Source organism: Callorhinus ursinus, unplaced genomic scaffold, assembly GCF_003265705.2.
Source record: "Callorhinus ursinus isolate GAN/ISIS: 27379988/994484 unplaced genomic scaffold, GSC_fseal_2.0 scaffold28, whole genome shotgun sequence".
Classification (NCBI taxonomy): domain Eukaryota; kingdom Metazoa; phylum Chordata; class Mammalia; order Carnivora; family Otariidae; genus Callorhinus; species Callorhinus ursinus.
The window spans coordinates 21,018,870-21,043,143 of NW_027397090.1; the positions used below are offsets into that span (position 1 = coordinate 21,018,870).

Genomic DNA, 24,274 nt, shown 5'->3' on the forward strand with positions numbered 1-24,274 from the left:
CCTGATGATGAGGTGGCAGTTTGGGCTCGCCCCAGGGTTCCCCAGGTTTGCTCGTGCCCTTTCATGGGGTCCACGTGCAGCCTCCCGCGCTGCATCCTGTGGATGCCTCACGTCAGAGTTTCCTGCCCTGGACAGAACAGAGTCCTGGGGTCTGCACCATGACCCATCTCCAAGGAGGGGCCCGCCCAGCTCCGCAAGCCTCCAGGCAGGGAGGGCCCATCGAGGCCCTACACCGGCACCCCCATTGCACACATCACAGACCTGCAGCATGTGACAGCTGGGGCACAGGCAGGGTCACCACTGGGTCTGTCCCGGGGGTCCTGCAGGCTGCTGATGGGCCTCCTGTGCTTTTGCAGATGGAGCGGGAGAAGGTGGGCCTGCTGACAACACTGCAGGACACACAGAAACAGCTGGAGCAGGCGCGGGGAGCCCTGTCGGAGCAGCATGAGGAGGTGAGCCGCCTCACAGAGAACCTCAGCGCTCTGCGGCGCCTGCAAGCCAGCAAGGAACGGCGGACGGCCCTGGACAGTGAGAAGGAGCGTGACAGCCATGAGGACGGTGACTACTACGAGGTGGACATCAATGGGCCTGAGATCTTGGCTTGCAAGTACCGTGTGGCCCTGGCAGAGGCAGGTGAGCTTCGCGAGCAGCTAAAAGCCCTGCGCAGTGAGCATGAGGCTGGCGAGGCCCGGCATGCAGAGGAGAAGGGCCAGCATGAGGCCGAGAGCCAGGCGCTCGCTGAGAAGGTCTCCCTGCTGGAGAAGGCCAGCTGCCAGGACCGCGAGCTGCTGGCCCGGCTGCAGGCGGAGCTGAAGAAGGTGAGTGACGTCGCTGGTGAGACGCAGGGCAGCCTGAGCGTGGCCCAGGATGAGCTGGTGACCTTCAGCGAGGAGCTGGCCAACCTCTACCACCACGTGTGCATGTGCAACAATGAGACGCCCACCCGCGTCGTGCTGGACTACTACCGAGAGGGCCCGGCCGGCACCGGCCACTGCAGCCCTGAGGCCCGTGGGCACCGCTCGCCCGTCCTGCCCAAAGGGCCGCCAGCCACAGAGGGCGGGGCGGGGGACAGCAACCCCTCGCCCAGCCCCTCTCTGCCCTCGCCCCTGAGTGACCCGCGTCGGGAGCCCATGAACATCTATAACCTGATTGCCATCATCCGCGACCAGATCAGGCACCTGCAGGCGGCCGTGGACCGCACCACAGAGCTGTCCCGGCAGCGCCTGGCCTCTCAGGAGCTGGGCCCTGCTGCGGATAAGGACCGGGAGGCGCTCATGGAGGAGATCCTCAAACTGAAGTCACTGCTGAGCACCAAGCGGGAGCAGATCACCACCCTGCGCACGGTGCTCAAGGCCAACAAGCAGGTGTGTGGCCGGGCGGGACTCCTCCCTCCCTGGGCCTCGGATGGGGACCCGCGGAGGCAGGCAGACCCCTCCCTGTGTTTCTCAAGCCCCTGCCCTTTGTGTGTCTGACCCCCAGACAGCCGAGGTGGCCCTGGCCAATCTGAAGAGCAAGTACGAGAATGAGAAGGCCATGGTGACCGAGACCATGATGAAGCTGCGCAACGAGCTGAAGGCCCTCAAGGAGGACGCCGCCACCTTCTCCTCCCTGCGCGCCATGTTCGCCACCAGGTACTGCCCGTGGCTCCTGCCAGTGCAGGCCAGGGGGGTCAGGCCGTGCGGGGGGCTCCACCCCTGCCAGTGGTGAAGGCCCACAGGCTGTTGCGTGCAGTGTCGGCCGCACGCTGCGGGAGGGAGGAGCCTGGCAGCAGAGGCTGAGAGGCCAGGGCCCAGAGGCCAACTGCAGGCACCAGGTTTGAAGGGGGTGCGGGCTGAGGCCAACACCCGGCAGACAGGGAGTTAGCCCCCCAGAACTCAGAAGGAAGTTTGTAGATTCACAAGGAAGGTTGCCTGCCCAGCAGTGGCGGGGCCCTGGGGTGCCCCGTCTGACCTGCCCATCGGGGATTAAGCTGGGGAGGGCAGCCAGCTGTGGACATGGGCATTCAGACGCCTCCACCAGGAAGGCAGAGCAGGAGGCTGCTCGGGGGGCCTGGTTTCAGGTGTTTGCACTACCCAGAGAGGCTGGTGTTGGGCAGACACCAGGGACGGGACCTCGGTGGTCCAGGCGGGTTCTTCTTGAGGGCAGGGAGGCAGAGGCTGTGGGTTAGATGGGGCTGGAACCCGGATCAGGGTCTGCTACTTCTCATGCTGTCGGAGAGGGGCAAAGACAAGGAAAGAAAGTTCCAGCCTTCCCTGAAGGCTCCCTGGCCTCCTGGCGAAGAGTTTGGGAAAGACCCCACAATCACTCCATCACCATGTGGGTGGTGTGGTGACCCTCACTTCCGCAACCTGTTCCACTTAAGAACTTGGCTTCTCAAATGCAGCTGAGAGCACAAACTTGTGGTTGGGCCCTTGGCCCCCAGAGAGGGAGGCCCGGGGTGGGTGGAGGGGAGGGACAGGCGTGCCCACCGCTGCCTCCCTCAGGGACACACCTGGAGGGGGTGTTTCTCTCCCAGCTCCACAGACAGAGGGGGCACAGGGCACAGTTAAGCAGAGGACTGAGGGGTCACGTCCACACGTGCCTTTCCCAGACTCTGGTTGGCCATTTGGTGCCTTACTAAGCATCCACTATGTGCACACACCACTCCGGAAACAAGCCAAGTCCTGCCTGTGGGTTTACCTCTGAGGGCCAGGTGCCCCTCGGCCATCTGGAGGCCCGCACGGCCGCTGCCACCTCCCTTAGTGGAAGCCAGCTGGGGAGCCCTTCCCAGAGGAAGCTGAACCGCCGAGGGGCAGCCGCCACCTTCCAGCCCAGCGAGCAGGACGCCGCTGAGTCCTCTTGGCCTCTGCCCGCCGGCCAGGCCCTGCAGGCGGGTCCTCAGCCACGGGTGCCGTGTGCTGTGCCGGCTGCTTCAGCCGCACTCTCGCCTCTGATGTCCCCGCAGGTGTGACGAGTACATCACGCAGCTGGACGAGATGCAGCGGCAGCTGGCCGCCGCAGAGGACGAGAAGAAGACGCTCAACTCCCTGCTGCGCATGGCCATCCAACAGAAGCTAGCGCTCACCCAGCGGCTGGAGCTGCTCGAGCTGGACCACGAGCAGACCCGGCGGGGCCGCGCCAAGGCCGCCTCCAAGGCCAAGCCGGGCACCCCGAGCGTAAGTCACACCTGCGCCTGTGCCGGCGACAGGGCCGAGGGCGCCGGGCTCACCACCCAGGTGCTCTGCGGTGAGAAGTATAACATCTACTGCGATTAGGGCCACGGGGCCTCAGCTGCAGCGGCCCTGCGGCACGCCACCTGCCCGCTTCACCTGCACTAACCCAGCAGCAGTGGGACTGCGGTGCTAGGCTGCTCTTAACCGTGACTAATGCACAGAGGGAAGGATTTGGCCGAGGCGGCGTGCTGTTCCACCTGGACCCTGTGAGCTCTGTGTCTGTTCTCACCCCTCGGGACCGCCCCTCACAGCAGCTACTCTGGGGGGGGGGGGGTGTCAAGGTGGGTCAGAGCCACATGTCCTTGCACACACGTGGTTCCCAGTGTGCTGTTGGCTCCTGCAGAGGGTGGGGGATGGGGCAGAACCCGAGCTGAACTTGCATGTCCCTGCATGTGTCTGATGAGGTGGCGCCGCCCCAGCACCGGAAACAGTGTTAGAGGTTCTGGCCCGAGCGCCAGGCACAGCGTCAGAGGCCGTGCAGAGCTTGGCATAGTTTACAGAGGATTCCTTTGCGGTTTATGTGGCATCTCACTGCACATCACATTTGGGACACAATTCCCTCCCCCACGCCTAGAAGAATAGTAGCCCCAAGCCCTGCGTCCTCCGGCCCGGGCACAGGGCACTGCTCGTGGGGCACAGAGCTTAGCAGTCTCAGCCTCTCTTTCTGAGGCTGCACACCTGTCTGCTGACCTGTGAGGTGACACGTTGGCAGGCCCAAGGCCTGGGTTTTTTTCGTGAGAAAAACTTAAGTGCCTGGCCAGACCCTTTCCTCACAGGAAGCCCATCCTTTTGTACTTAGGGTGTCCCAGCCTTCAGGGCAGGTTTCTTCACTCTGTGCTCATCATCAGACCCCCCAGAACAGGGCTCTGGAAACCCCCAGCAGATGAGCTGAAACAAGGGACTCCCACATCTGCAGCCAGAGCCCAGCCTAGGGTGGGGAGGGAGCCCCGCATGGCCTTGGGCCTGTTCCAGGACACGCGCAGGACACGGATGGTTCCCCCTCGTCGGTGTGGTTCCAGATGTGGGACAGGCAGCAAAGGGAGCTGTAGGACTTCCCGTTCCCAGAGCTGGCAGCCACAGGCCACTTGAGGCCCCATGTTCAGAAGCAGGACTTTGCAGTATTTCTCTCCCTGTTGCCCGTGGGGGCTGCCAGACACGAGGCTTCTGTCTTTTCCCTGAAGGGCTCCTTGCCTGATCTCTCCGTGGCCCAGAGGGGGTTTGCGTTGCCCCTCATACAGCTCTCACCTTGGTTCCCAAGCGCGTCTCGGTCCCCACCAGACTCCAGGCACTGCACAGACTGCCTTGGGTTTGGCAGACAACTGGAGTGGGGAGAGGTGGACCAGGCCACACCAGCCCCCAGCTCCAGGCTGCCTTGCTGATGGGCTGTCGGGTCTCGGATCCCCCTCCCCTCCTGAGGAGGGGTCAGGCCGTCCCCTCTGCAAGCAGGTCTTCCAGGGGCATGGCTGCCCGCCAGCCCCGCACGCCGCTTCCGCCCGCCACCGAGCCTGGCACGCAGCTTCTCTCCATACTTGCAGGGGTCTTCCTGAGGCACTGGGGCTGGTGGCCCCCCCTAACACATGCAGGTCTTCTCTGCCGCCGACTAACGCACCACATCCTCACCCAGCCAGAGCTTCGGTTGTCTGAGTGGTGCCGGTTCTAATGCTGTCTTGTTTTCTCCCGTTTTCAGCTGTAGAGTAGCTGCCGGGAGGACTCGGCCGTGGCCCTGTCACACTGCAGCCCCTCCCCCTCCCGTGGGCCCACGCAGAGGAAGGAAGGGCAGCCTAAAAGTCCACTTAGAAACGTGTTTGGATATGCCACTGCATTTCTTTCCAAGTTAGCATTCCCTGAGTGTTTAGTGGCAGAGGCAAGAAAGCTTTAATGTTGAGAATGCCACCAGCTGCTGCCTGGAAGGCCCTTTGCACAGCGCCGAAGAACCTGCCTGGACAGCGGCCACCAGGCTCGCTCAGAAACCCGCTAGAAACGCTCGACACCGGGCCTCCCTGCTACAGATGCCCTTTCTTATCCGATCAACCTGTGCACTTTTGATATTTTGATATTATATTTGCTTCCTTAATCCCTCCCATAGAGACGGTCTCAGATGCTGTGGTCTGTCTCGTGGTTCTGTAGTTCTGTCTTAGCTCCCGCCGTGTTGATCTGACGTCGGCACGTGGCACAGATGTGTTTTCCTAGCGTGTAGCTCTAGACTGTTTAGATGAAGGCCTCGACCCGGCAAGGAGCTCAGCGAGACGTATCCACGCTGTGGTTCAGCAGCCTTTTAGGTCATACGGCATTACGGTTCATGTTTGAAATTACAGATTTTAAATGCCATGTTCATTAAGAAATCCAGGGTATTTCCGATTCTGGGGTTTTTCATATCGTATTATTATTATTCTTAGGAATAGTTCAATGTAACAAGAAGAAAACTTGACCTTTGCTCTGGTTAAACAGTAATAGGCACTTGAAAACAAAAAGATAAATTATTGAGTGAGTAGTATTACCTACAAATTCCAGAATCTTCTGGGTTTTAGGACATTGTGAAGCATGACTGATTAACAGAATTTTATACAACTGTACCAGTGAAATTCCAAATTGGAATTGTTTTGTTACTCTGGTTGTTGTGCCAAATTGTGGTACACTTAGAAAATCCTACAGTCGTCGATTTTTAGGGTGTTCTATTTCAACGCCTTCTTGTTAGTAATCATTACCAGTAGTGCCTTCATCAGTTAAGGGAGGTGTCCCAGCGTAGTTGATGCTCTAAAATGGACGGTGAAGAGCTAGTTGGGAATGCTGAAGGCCAGGGTAGACCAATAGGTGTGAACGGGCGCACACCTTCATACCTGAACCTGGGCATCTTCATTGAGGGAAAGAAAACAGCAATTGTGCAAAATTCTGTTAGTCAGTGATTCTTTACCATGCAGATCCTTGCAAATTCAGGGGCTGAGAAAAGGAAAGTGAACACACACACGTTGAGTGTGCTTTGGGAACCAAATGGACCTGAGGGACAAGCTAAGCAAGCGGTGCGAACAACATGCCACGTTTGTGAAGAGCGGGAGGCAGGGTGCCGGTGCAGTCGGCCTCGTGCGGTGGGGTGAGGGCTAGCCATAGTATTCTTTGCAAATGTGAGGAAGAGACGTTCTATATTCTCTTGCTTGGTGTAACTAATCACTGTTAATTTCAGGAAACAGAACTCGACAAAGCCCCTCAGCAATCCAGGGCTGTGTCTTGTCCGGTTTGCTGAGGGAGGCTGTGCTTATGGTAAAATTGGTACTCACAGAGGAAGAAAGTGTCCTCTCTCCTCCAAAATAAAGGACAAATTACAATAATGTATAAGTAGCAAGAATAAAAGAATTCTGTTTCCTGGAATAAGCATTTCTTATTCCTAGTTGTAGGGACCCCTATTTTTACCTTATATTACAGTGTTGATTCATAAGAAATGTTACATTTACGATAACTTCATCTGTATGGGGTATTTATTTGCAATGATGTCTGAGTACTGTATTTTTTTCTGTGCATTACCTTAGTGTCAGAATGTTGTCTTTATTTTAAGATCATATGCATGTTCTCCTGCCAAGGAACCTTTACACAGACCCAAACAGACAAACAAAAAATGCCTTCCGATTCTGAGAAAATGAGGCAGAGCGTGGAAAAGGAGTAGGAAGGAGCAATCAGTCTCAACTTGGGACATGGGCGTATGGCACGAATGTCTGCAAAGCCAGTGCACATAGGAACAGTGGGCCTGGTAAAGGTCATGTTGGTAGGACCAATAAATAAAGAATAATACAAAAGCACAAGACTTGTCCTCTGTGGCTGCTCTGACCCCTGCTCCAGGTGACCGTGGGTCCAGGAGTGTATCATAATTCCAGTTCCTAAAACAACAAAACCAGCCTGGCAGTAACTCTGGTGGTAGGAACTGGAAGCAGCCTGGGGCCCATTTCAGGAGGTGCAGACGGGAGGGGAGGTGTGGGCTGCCTCTGGCAATGGGCCTCAGGTGTCGTGAGCACCCAGTAGTGTGACAATGAGAGCACGTTGCCTTCATACTGTCCTCTCTCAAGAAGCAGAGATTTGGCTAATGTGGGGGTCCTTTGCTGTTCAGACTCTTGCTCTGTGAACTCAGGGATGAATAGATTCAGGTAACAAGAGTTACCTGTTTTGTCAGTGCAAAGCCACATTCACCTGTAGGAATGTCTGTGAGACATGCTGAGCTTGTCCTGGTGTGAGCTTAGGGGCAAATGCTGGCCTAGGGGACAGGAGGTCCTGAGGACGCTCTGGCACTGTTCCTTCTGACAGCCTCAGGCCGGAGGGACTGCCTAAACCTCAGGGCAGCTGTCTGAGGCCAGGGTCTGGCCTCTTCCCAGGACACCTCCCTCCACCCAAGGTCTCCCCTTGCCTTGTGGTCGCTGCAGGGCTCCTTCCTCTCATGATGCCTGTCTGGCTTGAGTAGTGGTTGCTGGAGCCCATGTTCAGCTTGAAACCTCTTTGAAAGAGACTTATTTTTCTAACTCAGTAGCTAAAAGGAATCTTCCTCCCCTGCTGGCCTGTGCCACCACACCAGGCCCCTGGAAGAGGTGGAAAAGACAGCCCGTGACAGATCCGGAGGAGGAGGGGATGCTGTCAGTGGGCTGGGCAGGGCAGGTGCCATCCAGCCCTTGGCTGCCACCATGTGAGTGGCGCATTGTGGCTCTGGCCCAGTGTCATCATTTGGGGTGTTTGACTCACAAGCACAGATGCTGAGGCCTTCTCTACCCGCCAGCATGCTCTGGGTTCTTGCATACATGGTTCTTCATTTCAGGCATGGAGTGGGAGTCTCCTGAATGGAGGGAGAGGGGGCGGTCATTTGGCCCTGAAATGCCTCCTGCTTGGCCTTCCCTTCCAAGAGGGAATGCCTCCATTCCCACCTCCTCCTCCATCTGCCTGCAGTGGTTTTCACTCCAACCCCTTACAGGTTCCCAGAGCTGGAAACAACAGCGTCAGTTTGAAGATAGACGTTTGGTTGAATTTCCCCCTTTCAGCGGTTCACTTACCCTGACTGAGTTCTCTCTGAGCCTCAGTTTCCCCGCTGTAGGTTAGGGATGATAGTTCTTGACTCAGAGGTTGTGAAGTTTTATGAAATATAGAATGAACTAAGCCCAAAGCAACCAGAGGAAAGGAAATGGTAAGGATTAGAGTGGAGATAATGAAATAAGCAGTGGGAGGAAATGGAGAAAATCAACAAAACCAAAAGTTGTTTCTTTGAAAAGATCAGCAAAACGACTGACCCTTACACCAGGGAAAAAGGACATTACTAAAAGAAGTGAAAATGGGAAAATTACTTCTGATTTTACAGAAATATAAAGGATTACAATAAAGTACTATGAATATTTATACACCAAGAAATTAGATAACGTAAACCCGAATGCATCAGAGAGAAGGAAACAGTAAATAGAGCAGAGATGAGTGAATAGAAAAATCAATAGAAAAAAATGAAAGCAAAATTTCTTTCCTAGGAAAGATCGACAAATTGACAAACCTTTAGCCAGACTGAAGAACAGGGAAAACTCAAATTACCTCAGTGATGAGGGTGGGGATATTACGCGCTGACATGAATAAAAAGGATTATGAGATACTATAACAATGCTAACAAATAACCTTGGTGAATTGACAGGTCACTTGAATCACACCAACTACAAAAGCTGACTCCAGAGAAAATAAAAGACATATAATGAGAAATTGAATCAGTACTCAAAAATCTTCCAACAGAACCTCTAGTTTCTGGTCCAACTTGTAAGGAGCTTAGAAGTCATCACTTTGTCCTAATAGGTGAAAACCTGAACAAACTAAAAAACCAACCACCCTTCTTGGATCTGTCAGAGAAGTGAGGTCACAGGGCACACCACTGTCCCTAAAATTAGACGGATACAGAGAATTACAATTTACCAGAGCAGTTAAAACCTGGGCAGGAAAACCTGAACTGTAATTGGCAGGTTGCTGAAAGCTCAGTGTAGTGAGAAGTCTGGGAGGGGCCAGTCGTAGGGGACCCTCACGCTTATGTGAGTTTTACCTCCAGCAGCTCTACGGGATTCTCACTGAATATCAGAGAAAAGTCCCTTCAGCCTTCTATCCAGCGGCAGAAGGGGAAAAGGAGCCATTTTGAAATATCCTAGAGTATTCTGCTCTTAACCAGCCCTCCTCTCAGGACAAACTATTTTACCATGGCCTGAGAGACCTGGGGGAAGGGAAATACCCAACTCCAGTCCCCTCTGGCCATACTTTACTACTTGAAGGGGTGAAAAGAAGAAAAAAAAAACTGAAGCACTTGTGAAGTTCAGAGCCCAGGGGCACAGGTGCTCTAATCGCAGACCTAGTTGTAGGCCTATAGAATCCTTCCTCTTCCGGGCACCTTACCAGTATATTACTAAGGCCTATTTACTGTGGTTCCCTTTCCCTAGTACATCGCCGTCTGGCTTTCAACAAAAAAGCATAATAAAATGGAAAAAAAAAAAACAAACCCAAAACCAAACACACTCTATAAAGATAGAGTATCAGAACCAGATTCAGATATAGCAGAAATATTGGAAGTATCAGACCAGGAATTTAAAATAACTTTGACTAATATTGAGGGCAGTAATGGAAAAAGTAGACACCATGTAGAAACAGATGGGTAATATAAGCAGAGAGATGGAATGATCTAAGAAAGATTTTAAAAATTCTGGAAATAAACCACTGTGACAGTAATATAGAAAGCCTTTGATGAGCTCATTAATAGATTGGACACAGCCGAGGAATCACTGAGCTTTGGGATATGTCAGTACAAATGTCCAAAACTGAAGAGCAAAGAGAAAAAAAAGAATGGAAAAAAACAAAACGTAAAAGAATATCACTGTGGGACAACAACAAAAGGTGTATTATATGCACAGAGGAACACCAGCAGGAAAAGAGAAGGAAGAGAAGCAATGTTTGAACCGACAGAATTTCCCCAAATTGTTGAACACCAAACTACAGATCCAAGCTCAGAGGACATTGAGGAGGACAATACCAAAATAAAATTACACCTAGGCACATGATATTCAAACTACAGAAAATCAAATATAAAGAACCTTAAAAGAAGCCAGAGAGGTTGGGGCGGGGGGTTGGGGGAGTTTTATCTGTAGTGAGTGAAAGATAAGAGTTAGATCTGACTTCTTAGAAACCATGCAAGCAAGAAGAGTGGGGCAAAATATTTAGGGAGAGAGAGTGAAAAGACCAACCTATAATTCTGTATCCTGTGAAATTATCTTTGAAAAATAAGACATAAAGACTTGCTCAGACAAAAATTGAGGGAGTTTGTTGCCAGTACACCTTCCTTGCAATCAATGTAAAAGTTTCAGAAGGAAGGAAAATTATATAAGTCAGAAACTCAGATCTACATAAAGAAAGGAAGATTGTTAGAGTAGGGATAAATAAAGGTAAAGTAAAAATCCCCTTGTACTTCTTGTTAATTGATCTAATAAGTTTGTTCAAAATAATATTAGTAATTTTTTATGATTACAGCATATGCATGAGTGAGATGAAAGCAGTGCTACAAGGGACAGGAGGTAAGAATTAGGAATATTTTGTTATAAGGTACTTGCACTAATTGAGAAGTGGCATGGTGTTATTTGAAAGTGGACTTGCATAGGAGCGCCTGGGTGGCTCAGTTGGTTAAGCATCTGACTCTTTATTTCGGCTCAGCTTATGATCTCAGGGTTGTGAGATTGAGCCCCGCATCAGGCTCCATGCTGGGCATGGGGCCTGCTTAAGATTCTCTATCCCTCCCCGCTTCCCCTCCTAAAAAAAAGGAAAGAAGGTGCAGTCAGTTAATTGTAAATATATTTTGCAAACTGTTGGGCAACAACTAAAAAAAATTTAAAAGCATAACTGATAACATGCTAAGAAGACAAAAACTGGAACAAAGAACAAGGGCAATGATTAAGAGTCAGTGGTCTAAATACACCAATTAAAAGGCTGTCAGAGTGGATCAATAAACAAAGACCTTAACTGTATGCTGTCTGCAAGAAACCCATTTTAAATACACAGACACATAAAAGCAAAGGGATGGAGAAAGATATGCCATCCTAACACTAATCCAAAGAAAGTGGGTGTAGCTATATTAATTTCAGACAGGGCAAACTTCAGAGCACAGAAAGTTAAAGGATAAAGATGGGTTTTATACAAGGACAGAGGGATCAGTTCTCCAAGAATATAACAATCCTTAACATGTACTCCCCTAACAACAGGGCGTCTGACTATGTGAGGCAAAAGCTGGTAGAATTGCAGGAAGAACTTGAGAAATCCACTATTACAGTTGGAGATTTGAATACCACTCTCTCAGAAATGGACAGATCCGATAGGCATAAAATCAATAAGGACGTAGTTGAACTCAACAGCACCGTCAACTGCTTATAATTGGCAACTGTAGACAACGTCATCCACCAACCTCCTTCTGAAGCTCACATGGAACATTTACCAAGATGACTTCCATTCTGGTCCCCAGAACACATTAACACATTTAAAAGAATAGAAATCATGCAATGTATGCTCTCAGAACACAATGAAATTCAACTAGATTCAATAATAAAAGATAGTTGGAAAATCCCCAAATACATGGGGATTTGCAATAGACTGCATATGTCCTCCAAAATTCGTCTGTCAAAACTTAATCCTGAAGGGGGCAGTATTGGGAGGTGTGGCCTTTGAGAAGTGAGAACATCATGAGGGTGGATTCCTGATGAGTCAGATTAGTGCTTTATAAAAGAGGGCCGAGGGAGCTCACTTCTTGCTGTGTCCTCAGTGGGCTCTCACTAGACACTGAATCTGCTGGCACTTCCCTGCCTTGGACTTCCCAGACTCCGGAACTCTAAGAAATAAGTTTCTATTGTTATAAAGCACCCAATTCTATGTTATTTTTTTAAAATAGGAAATCTCGGGCGCCTGGGTGGCTCAGATGGTTAAGCGTCTGCCTTCGGCTCAGGTCATGATCCCAGGGTCCTGGGATCGAGTCCCGCATCGGGCTCCCTGCTCCTTGGGAGCCTGCTTCTCCCTCTGCTTCTCTCTCTCTCTCCCTCTGTCTCTCATGAATAAATAAATAAAATCTTTAAAAATAAAATAAGGAAATCTCTTCAAGGGTACTATACTCTCAATAAAAACAAACAAATGAAATCCCCTCATTAAAACTTACTGTGCTTTGATACTGTATTTAAAAAGTCATTGACATGTCCAAAGTCATAGATTTTCTTTCATGTTACCCTGTAGGAGTTTTATGGTTTTGTGTACAGTCCATGAAAGATATAATTGATAAGCTGAACTTCATTAAAATGAAATGGTTAAAAGAATTAGAGGATAAGCGACAGCCTTGGAGAAAATATTTGGTAAAGGGCTATTATCCAAAGTATACAAACAATTAAAACTCAACAATAAGAAAACAGGATACTAAACAATCAGTGGGTCAATGAGGAAATCAAAGAAGAAATAAAAAATACATGCAGATAAATGAAAATGAAAATGAAAACACAATGGTCCAAAATCTTTAGGACACAGTGAAAGCAATTCTAAGAGTGAAATTTACAATAATACCGGCCCACCTCAAGAAATAAGAAAAATCTCAAATGAACAATCTAATCTTAAAAGAACCAGAAGAAAAAACAAAGCCCAAAGTTAGCAGAAGAAATAATAAAGAGCAGAAAAGATGAAATAGAGACCCCCCCCAAAAAAATCCCATACCAAAGAACAATAGAAAAGATCAATGAAACCAAGAGCAGGTTCTTTGAAAAGAGGAACAATCCTGATAAACCTTTAGCAAGACTCATCAAGAAAAAAAAGAGTACTCAAATAAATTGAAGAGAAGTAACAACCGATATCACAGAAATTCAACAGATTATATAAGACTACTATGGAAAATTATGTGCCAACAAATTGGACAACCTAAAAGAAATGGATTCTTAGAAACATACACTCTTCCAAAACTGAATCAGGAAGAAATACAAAATATGAACAGACCAATTGCTGGTAATGAAGTTGAATCAGTTACCAAAAAACTCCCAACAATCAAAAGTCCAGGACCAGCTGGATTCACAGCTGAATTCTACCAAACATTTAAAGAAGAGTTAGTTCTCCTCAAACTATTCCAAAAAATAGAAGAGGAAGGAATGCCTCTAAATACATTCTAGAAGGCCAGGACTACCCTGATACCAAAACCAGTCAAAAACACTACAAAAAAAACTACAGGTCAATAACACTGATAAACATGGATGCAAAAATCCTCAACAAACTATTCACAAACTGCATTCAACACTACATTAAAAGGATTATACACCTGGCGCCTGGGTGGCTCAGTTGGTTAAGCGACTGCCTTTGGCTCAGGTCATGATCCTGGAGTCCCGGGATCGAGTCCCGCGTCGGGCTCCCTGCTGTCAGCGGGGAGTCTGCTTCTCCCTCTGACCCTCCCCCCCTCATGCTCTCTTCTCTCCATCTCATTCTCTCTCTCAAATAAATAAATAAAATCTTTAAAAAAAAAAGGATTATACACCATGATCAAGTGTGATTTATTCTGGGGATGCAAGGGTGGTTCAATATTTGCAAATCAATCAGTGTGATGCATGGAGTTGTTAAAACAATAAAAATCATGATCATCTAAATAGTTGCAGAAAAAGCACTTGACAAAATTCAACATCCATTCATGATAAAGACTGTCAACAAAGTGGATTTAGAACATACCTCAAGATAATAAAGGCCATATATGAAAAACCCACCACTAACATCATACTCAATGGTGAAAAGAGGAAAGCTTTTCTTCTAAGGTTAAGAACAAGACAAAGACACCCACTCTCAGCACTCTTATTCAACATTAGCACTGTTAGTCCTAGCCACAGCAGACAAGAAAAAGAAATAAAAGGCATCCAAGTTGGTAAGAAAGAAGTAAAACTTTTGCTATTTGCAGATGACAGATAGTATATATAGAAAACCCTGGGGTGCCTGGCTGGTTCAGCCGGTAGATCATGATCCCAGGGTCATGAGTCCAAGCCCCATGTTGGGCATGCAGCATCCTTAAAGGAAAAACAAACAACCCTAAAGATTCCACTAAAACACTATTAGAAGTAATAAGTGAATTCATAAGGTTGCAGGGAACAAAATTACTACACAGAAATTTGTTGCATAATAACAAAGTAGCAGAAAGAAATTAAGACGATTTCATTTACAGTTGCACCAAAAAAAAAAAAAAAAATCAAATACCTAGGAATAAACTTAACCAAGGAGGTGAAAGACTTGTACTCTGAAAACTTTAAAATATTTATGGAAAAAAAATTGAATGGGGTGACTGGGTAGCTCAGTTGGTTAAGCGTCTGCCTTTGGCTCAGGTCATGATCTTGGTCGGGGTCCTGGGATCGAGCCCTGTGTTGGGCTCCCTGCTCAGTGGGGAGTCTGCTTTTCCCTCTCTCTCTGCCCCTTCCCTGCCCCCCCACCCCCACTCATGCACATGCACATGCACTCTCTTCTAAATAAATAAATGAAATATTTTTTAAAAATTTAAGATGACACAAATGGAAAGATAGTCCATTCTCATGGATTGAAAGAATATTGTTAAAATGTCCATACTACCCAATAGTATCTACAGATTCAATGCAATCCCTATCAAAATACCAACAGCATTTTTCACAGAACTAGAACAAATAATCCTAAATTTTATATGGATCCACAGAAGACCCTGAATAGCCAAAGCAATTGAGAAAAAAGAACAAAGCCTGAGGTATCACAATCCCAGACTTTGAGATATACTACAAAGCTACAGTAATCAAAGCAGTATTGTACTGGCAGAAAAATGACCGATGGATCAGTGCTACAGGATAGAGACCCCAGAAATAAAACCACACATGTATGGTCAATTAATCTACAACAAAGGAGATAAGAATATACAATGGGGAAAAGACATTCTCCTCAATAAATGGTGTTTATTGGACAACTATATGCAAAAGAATGAAACTGAGCCACTATCTTACATCACACACAAAAATAAACAAAATGGATTTAAGACCTAAATGTCGGACCTGAAACCATAAAACTCCTACAAGAAAACAGTAATTTCTCTTATATTGGTCTTAACATTTGTTTAGTTATATCTCCTAAGGCAAGGGAAACAAAAAAAATTAAATGATTGATACTACACAAAAATAAAAAGCTTTTGCACAACAAGGAAAACAAACCAAGCAAAAAGGCAACCTACTGAGTAGGAGCAGGTATTTGCAAATGATATAACCAATAAGGGGTTAATATCTAAAATATATAAAGAACTTGAGGGTGCCTGGGTGGCTTAGTCAGCTAAGCGGCTGGCTCTGGATTTCAGCTCAGGTCATGATCTCAGAGTCCTGGGATTGAGCCTCACGTTGGGCTCTGCACTCAGTGGGGAGTTTGCTTGAGGATTCTCTCCCTCTTCCTCTGCCCCTGCCCTTGCTCTCTCACTCTTTCTCTTTCTCAAATCTTAAAAAAAAAAAAAAAAAAAAACAAACTTATACAACCCCACATCAAAAAAAGCCCCAAATAATCCTATTTAAATGAGGAGAGGACCCCAAAAGAAGTGTTTCCAAAGAAGACATGCAGATGGCCAACAGACAAATGAAAAGATGCTCAACATCACTAATTATCAGGGAAATGCAAATCAAAACCACAATGAGATAGCACCTCACACCTGTCAGGATGGCTAGAATAAAATATATAAGAAATAATAAGTGTTGGCAAGGATGTGGAGAAAGAGGAACCGTTGTGCACTGTTGGTGGGAATGTAAATTGGTGCAACCTCTATGGAAAACAGTATGGAGATTCCTCAAAAAATTAAAAAGAGAAATACCATAGGATCAAGAATTCCTCTGCTGGGTATTTACCCAAAGAAAGCAAAAATAGTAATTCTAAAAGATATATGTGCCACTATGTTTATTGCAGCATTATTTACAATAGCTAAAATATGGGAGCAACCGAAGTGTCCATGGATAGATGAATGGATAAAAAAAAATGTTGTGTAGGGGCACCTGCCTGGCTCAGTTGGAAGAGTGGGCAACTCTTGACCTCAGGGGTGTGAGTTCAAGCACTACATTGGGCATGAAGCTTACTTTTAAAAAAAGATGTGGCATATGTATATACAATGGAGTATTATTCAGCCATGAAAAAGGAGATCCTGCCATTTGGACAACATGCGTAGACCTAGAGCATGTTACATTAAGTGAAACAAGTCAGATTGAGAAAGACATGCCATATTATTTCACGTATATGTGGAATCTAAAAAACAAATGAGCAAAAACAAACAAAAAGCAGAAACAGACCCATAAATACAGAGAAGAAACCAGTGGTTGCCAGAGGGGAGAGGGTGGGAGGATGGGCAAAATGGGTGAAGGCTAGTGGGAGATACAGGCTCCCAATTGTGGAATAAATAAGTCATGGGGATGAAGGGCACCGCACAGGGAATATAGTCAGTGGTGCTGTCGTCGTGTGGTGTGGGGACGGATGGCAGCTACACTCGTGGTGAGCACAGCATAACGTATAGGTTGTTGAATATATTATGTTGGGCACCTGAAACTAATGTAACATTGGGTCAACTATACTTCAAAAAGAAAAAAAATTAAGGAAAACTGACCCAATTTAAAAGTGGGTATAACATGGGCGCCTGGGTGGCTCAGTCGTTAAGCGTCTGCCTTCGGCTCAGGTCATGGTCCCAGGGTCCTGGGATCAAGCCCCGCATCGGGCTCCCTGCTCAGCGGGAAGCCTGCTTCTCCCTCTCCCACTCCCCCTGCTTGTGTTCCTGCTCTCGCTGTCTCTCTCTGTCAAATAAATAAATAAAATCTTAAAAAAATAAAATAAAAATGGGTATAACATATGAACAGACACTTCACCAAAAAAGATATATAAGACACTCAACGTCATATGGCATTAGAGAATGGCAAATTAGAACGGGATACCACCACACACCACTAGATTTTGGCCATCCAGTGTCTGTATGATACCATAAGAGTGGATCCCTGTCATACATTTGTCCAGATCCATAGAATGTATAACACTAAGAGGGAAACCTAATGTAACCTATGGACTTAGGTGATTATTATGGGTCAATGCAGTTTCATCAATTGCAACACGTGTACCAGTCTGGTGGGGATGTTGGTAAAGGGGGAATCTGTGCGTGTGCAGAATAATCTGTGGCATTGATAAACCCTGAATTGGGGATAGAGATTGAGTGGGGGTGGGATTAGTGGGTACATAGGGGACTCAGCAGCATTTATATAATGTTTTACTTCTCAAATATGAAAAGGATCTGGAATAAATATGGCCAAATGATAAGATCTGGTAGCACTGGGCACAGGATAAAAAAAATAGACAAAGAAAACAGACTACAGGCAATTTCCAGGAAAGGAGGGAGGTTCTGCCCCCCAACCTCCTATTTGCTTCAGTTTCAATAAAAACAACTGTTGGGAGTTTTCCCTCCCCGCCCAAGGGTGAAGACCCTGACCCAGAGGGTCCTTTGACCATGGCCTATGTTGAGGAGCAGTGGCCCCCGCTGCAGGCATTCCATGGTTGAAGCAGGACTGGCTCCAGACAGACCTCCGCTGGCTGGCTGGCTGGGGCGGACCGTGGTGGGTGCTGTCCAAAGGCTAGGACCTCCCGAGGTCAGGCGCGGGCCACCTCAGCAGCCTGCTTAATCACAAGTGAGGTCTTGCCTCATATCCAGAGGTGCGTGTGGGGGTGGCCTCATCACACTAAGATCTGGGGTTGGAGGCAAGGGTTTACTTTATACTGGATAGTAGCCCCACACCAGCATGTGTTTGCATCACTGCCTGCTGAGTGAACTAAAGTCCCTTCTGCTCCCATAAAGGAGGGTCTGGGTCCCTGACCCAGTGCTCCTCCCTCGCTCTGGTGACACCGGGCTACACGGGACCAGAGATAAGTACTTCAACATGGAATATCACCACCCAGGTGCCACAAGACAGCAAGGAACCTGTGCCTGAGCGTCTCCTCTCCAGACTGGCTGAAGAATTCCAAATGGCTTCCTGGGCTTGGGGCCTTGACCTCCCTGTCCCAGGTGGGCCCGCAGGAAGCTCTGCATTCAGGGGCTACTCCCTCCACCCTGTCCTCACCACCGCAGTAACAGGACTTTCTTCTCTGCAAATGAACCCATCCTTTCTTCACTGTATACCCCCTCCCCCACTGGAAGGTAACTTCCTGTGACCTCACGACCTCTGTGGTGCCCACCATGCCCAGCTCCCAGTAAGTGCCTGTCCAATGAATGTAGCAATGAGTGAATGAATGAATGAAACCAAAATCTGGGTTTGGCTGTGGGCATGCATGTATACACCCATGCTTTGCCACACCAGCTGCACATGGTGTCTCTCAGGGGTGATCCCACCACAGGCTGTCAGTGATGAGGAGTGATGGCAAGAAGAATGAATGTAGCCAACTATCACACAAGAATGGAATAAGCAGGCGGGGTCTGTTCTGGGGACTTTGAGAGGCAGAGACAAAGGCCATGCTTGGGAGGAGGGATAGCCTGCAGGCTGGGGTGGGGGAGTTGATGCATCTACCTGCTTTAGTGGGTGCAGAGGAGGAAAGGCTGTATGCATCCAGCTGGGCACCCTGGCCTTTGCGTTCTACCAGTGCGTGCAGCAGGTGGGTAACTCAGCAGCCCAAAGAAGGGTCAGGAAACCTTGCAGCCTGCCTGGGGTTCAAATGCAGTGCAATTGGAACTGTCCTTCATCTGGGCCACAGGGACCCTGGACCAAGTCAGAAAGATAGTCCATGCAAATAGTATCCAAAAGAAAAGAATGACTATACTAATCTCAGACAAAATAGTCTTTAAGTGCAAAAAGCTTACAAGAGACAAAGGAGGACATAATATATTAATAAAAGGTTCAATATGGCAAGAAGATCTGACCGTTATAAGCATTTATGCACTGAATGACAGATCATCAAAATATATAAAGCAAAAACAGACTTTTAAATACAGAGAACAAACTGGTGGTTGCCAGAGGGTGTGGGTAGGGGAATGGGTAAAATAGATAAAGGGGATTAAGAATACACTTAGCGTGATGAACACTGAAAAATGTATAGAATTGTTGAACTATTGTACACCTGAAACTAATATAACACTGTGTTAATTATACTTCAATAAAAATAAATAAAATTCGTATATATGCGTGTATATATGTATGTATCATCAAAACAGAGAAGATAAAAACAAGAGTCCGTTAGGATGTAAAATGGTGCAGCCACTGTGAAAGACATAATGATGGTTTTTCAAAAAATTAAAAATAGAATTACAATATGACCCAGCAATTTCACTTCCAGGTATATACCCAAAAGATGTGAAAGCAGGCTCTCAATATTTGTATACCCCTGTCCATAGCAGCATTATGCACAATAGCCTCAGCACAGGAGCAATCCAGATGTCCACCAGTGGATATCTTCTGGCCTCCAAAGCTTTTGAAGAGAAATCCTTTGCACGTGGCAAGTAACTTCTCCCTTGCTGCTTTTAGGATTCTCTTTTTGTCTTTTGAAAGTTTGATTATAATACATCTTGGTGTGGTTCATCTTAGTTGGAGTTAGTTGAGCTTCTTGGAGTTAGCTGAGATTCCTGGATGTTTATATTCATATCTTTCATCAAATTTGGGGAGTTTTCAGCCATTATTTCTTCACATATTCTCTCTGCCCCATTCTGTCTCTCCTCTCTTTCAGGGACTCCCACAGTGTGTATGTAGGTCCAGTTGATGGTGTCCCTTAGGCTCTGTTTACCTTTCTTGACTTTTTTCCTTCTGTTCCTCAGGCTCAATGATTTCTGTTTTCCTATCTTCAAGTTCAAGGACTCTTTTATTTTCTCTTGCAGCTTTCAAAATTATCTTTGTGTTTAATTTTTGACATTTTTATTATAGTGTGTCTCAGTTAAATCTGTTTGGAGACGTGAGCTTCATGTACCTGGATGTCCATATCTTTCCCCAGATTTAGGAATTATTCAGCGATTATATCTTTATTTTTTTTTAAGATTTTATTTTTATTTATTTGACACAGAGAGACACAGCGAGAGAGGGAACACAAGCAGAGGGAGTAAGAGAGGGAGAAGCAGGCTTCCTGCCCAGCACAGAGCTCGATGTGGGACTTGATCCCAGGACCCTGGGATCATGATCTGAGCCGAAAGCAGACGCTTAACGACTGAGCCACCCAGGCGCCATAGCCATTATATCTTTAAATAAGCTTTCTGCATCTTTCTGTCTTTCACCTTCTGAGATTCTCATAATGCATATAGTTCACCCTTGAAGAGTATGGGGGTTAGGGATGCTGGCCCCCTACACAGTTGAAAATCCACATATAACTTCTGACTCCTCAAAAACTTAACTACTAATAGTTGACCAGAAGCCTTACCAATAAAATAAGCAGTCAATTAACACATATTTCATATGTTATATGTATTATATACTGTATTACAATAAAGTGTGCTAGAAGAAAAAATGTTAAGAAAATCATAAGGAAGAGAAAATGCTTTTACAGTACTATATTGTAATTATCGAAAAAAGAAATCCACATATAAAGTGGACCCAAGAGTTCAAACCCACATTATTCAAGGGTCAACTATATATTGTTTCACTTGATTATGTTCCATAATTCATGTAGGATTTCTTCATTCTTTTTAATTTTTTTTTTCTCTTCCCCTGACTGGATAATTTCAAATGACTTGTCTTCCAAGTTTACCTTCTTCTGCTCAATCAGGTCTGGTGTTGATATTTTCTATTGAATTTTTCACTTCATTTATTTTCTTCAGCTCCAGAATTTTTATTTGGTTCTTTTTAATGACTTCTGTCTCTTTTGAACCTCTCATTTGGTTCATGTATTGTCTTCCACATTTTGTTGAGTTGTCTCTTCTTGTTCTCTTGTGGCTTGCTGAGATTCCTTAAACAATGATTCATTGTCAATTCATAGATCTCCATTTATTTGAGGCTGGTTACTAGAACATTATGTATTCCTTTGGTGGTATCATGTTTCCTTGACCTTTCATGTTCTGTGACCTCTTGCATTGTGGTCTCTGCATTTGAAGAAGCAGTCACATGCTCCCATCTTTACTGACTGGCTTCAGTAGAGAAGTATCTTTACTGGCTAGGGATTCTGAGGCTTTCTCAGAACTTTCCTATGACAGTGTCCGCTCAGTGCTTCTTGTTATCTCTTGAAGGGGATGACTTAAGATCACATGCATTCTCCATCCTGCAAAGCCAGGACAGATGCTAAGAGCCTCTCTTTACTTTTCATGGGGTATTGCCATGAAATGCTCAATCTGCATGCCTGCTCCCAGTCCTGCGAAGTTGGACTGACTTTATGCATGTGTTTACTGGCCATCTGCAAGAGACCACACAGGGCCCTAGCTATAGGGGATGGGGTGGTTGAGGCCCATGAAGAGTTGTGGGTGCCTGCAAGCCAGTTTGGGGGGGGTGTCCACAGGTGAGGTGTCCCTAGGGGCTTATGGGCCTCCTCCCTGATGGGAGTTTCCAAAGCAGTTATTAGGATCTGTGACAAATTTAATGAGTTCCAAGCACTGGCTGCTATGTTCCCAGCCTCTCCCAGTCCCTCAGCTGTGCGTATCACAGTATTCTGGGTGGGGTGAGAAAAAAGTGGGTCTCCTGGGCAGAGACCTGCAGGTGGGGAAATCAGGTGCCAACTCATATGCTCTCATTTCCTTCTGTGGGGAAGTTGTGGGTCAAGGGATTCTCTCTTGGCCCTGAGCTATGCAACTTCAGTGAGGGGTGATGCAGGTAAAGTGAAATTGTTCTTGACCTCTTCTGTGCATCTATTCTCGGATGTTTTGTTTTTTTTTTTTTGTTGCTCCACTACTGTTCTGAAACTTTCTCACTTGACTTTTCCCACAAAATTAATCTCATCTGTGAATGATTATCAAAATCAGTGTTCTGTGGGGTGGACGATGATACAAATTCCTGTTCTGCCATATTACTGGTGTCACTTCCCCCCTTTCAACTGATGTCACAACATTACATCTTTATACATCATGTGTCCAAAAACATAAACTAACAGTTTTTAAAGGAATTAGTCTCTTAAATTATGTAGAAAATAATATGTGGTTACAAACCAAAGTTACAGTAACAGCAGATCTTATAATTGGCCTTGTATTTACCATTACTGAGACTTCTGTGTCCCATTATCACTTCAAGTTACTGTCTAGTGTCTTTTCATTTCAAGATGCAGGACGCCCTTATGTTTCTTGCAGGGCAGGGCAGGTGGTCACAAAGCCCCTCAGCTTTTGTTATATGAGAACAGCATGATTTCTTCACTTTTGACTGGATTTGTATTTTGCTGGATATAGGATTCTTGGTTGATGGGTTTTTTTTTTGTTTTAACACTTTGAATATGTCAGCCCACTGCTTTCTGGACTCCAAAAGTTCTGATGGGAAATCTGCTGATGGTCTCATTGAAGACCTCTTGTATGTGATGAGTCACTTCTCTCTTGCTGCTTTCAAAATTCTCTCTTTGTCTTTCCACATTTTGATTGTAATTTGTCTCAGTGTGGATCTCTAAGTTCATCATACTTGGAGCTTATATTTATGTTTTTCATTAAATTTGGGAGGTGTTTGGTCATTATTTCTTCAAATATTTTCTCTGCCCCTTTCTCTTTTTCCTCCTTCTAGGACCCCCACCCCCAGTGTGCATGTTGGTCTCCCTGATGGTATGCCCCAGGCCCCTTGGGCTGTATTCACTTTTCTTCAATCTTTCTTTCTGTTTCTCAGTTTCAGTCATTTCAGTTGTCCTGTTTTCAAGTTCACCAATATTTCTGCCTACTCACAGTTGCCTTGGAATCCCTCTGCCGAATTTCTCACTTCAGTTGTACTTTTTAGCTCCAGAATTTCTTTTGGGTTTCTTCTTAGTTTTATTTTTAGACTCATGAAATTTGCATCTTTCTCACATCCAGAATACATTCACTCTCATCCTAACATTCCCGAAGTCTTAACTCACTCCTGTATCAGTTCTGAGTCCCAAACCTCACCTACATATCATCTAAATCTAGTGTGGGTGAGACTCAAGGTATGATCCCGCCTGAGGCAATATTCACCTCCCACTGTGAACCTATAAAACCGGACAAGTTATCTGCTTCCAAAATACAATGGTGGGACAGGCATAGGTAGGCATTCTCCCAAAAGGAGAAATCAGAAAGAAGAAAGGGGCTATGGGTCCCAAGTAAGTTCAATAAGTCCCAAGTAAGGAGAAAAAAATCCTATTAGATTTTCAGGCTTGAGAATAACCCCTTTTAGCTTGATGCTCAGTTCTTCAGGCCCACTTTGGTGGCAGCTTTGCATTCTGGGCCCACCGGGGTGGCAGTCTGACCCCTGGTCTGTTGAAATCAATTAGGTGGCCTTGCTCTCCTAAACTGAGTTGCTGAGGTGTAATAGTTCTTCATATATTTGGGGTATTATATTTTCCCAGATACACGGTTTTCAAACATATCCCTCTATTTTATGGGTTGTCTGTTTGCATTAGTGATAGTGTCCTTTTGGGCACAAAGGTTGTTAATTTGATGAAGTCCAGTTTATTTTATTTTTTCCTTTACTGCTTGTCTTCTGGTGTCATACCTAAGAAACCATTGCCTTATCCAAGGTCATGAAGATTTAAATCTTTCTTTCTAAAAGTTTTATGCTTTAGCTTTTACACTTAGGTGTTTCATCCACTTTTGATTTTTGTCTGTGGTGTGAGGTAGGGATCCAGTCTCATTCTTGCATGTGGATGTCCAGTTATTCCAGCACCATTGTTGAAGACACTGTTCTTTACCTTTTGAATGGTCTTGGCACTCTTGTTGACAATCAGTTGGATGAATAGGTTTATTTATGGATTCTCAATTATATTCTTTTCATCTAAATATCCATACTTATGCCAGCATAAGTCTTGATTATTGTAGGTTTGTAGTAAGTTTTGAAAATCAGAAGTGTGAGTTCTCAGGGCGCCTGGGTGTTTCAGTCGTTAAGCATCTGCCTTCAGCTCAGGTCGTGTCCCCCAGGGTCCTGGGATCAAGTCCTGCATTGGGCTCCCTGCTCAGTGGGGAGTCTGCTTCT

General features: G+C 46.4%; 1 protein-coding gene across 2 annotated transcripts in view; it reads left to right on the top strand.

Moving 5' to 3' along the window:
• BICD2 (BICD cargo adaptor 2) overlaps positions 1-7,003 on the top strand; it is a 44,462-nt gene extending 37,459 nt beyond the window's left edge. Inside the window, exons 5-8 of one of the 2 annotated variants that reach the window (XM_025891735.2) lie at positions 357-1,364; positions 1,480-1,631; positions 2,945-3,155; positions 4,900-7,003. In XM_025891735.2, coding sequence (XP_025747520.1) covers positions 357-1,364; positions 1,480-1,631; positions 2,945-3,155; positions 4,900-4,905 — 1,377 coding nt within the window. In that variant the 3' untranslated portion in view covers positions 4,906-7,003. Of the gene's footprint in view, positions 1-356; positions 1,365-1,479; positions 1,632-2,944 lie in introns of both variants that reach the window. The other variant, XM_025891734.2, reaches the window with a different exon arrangement.
• Positions 7,004-24,274: the final 17,271 nt, after the last annotated feature.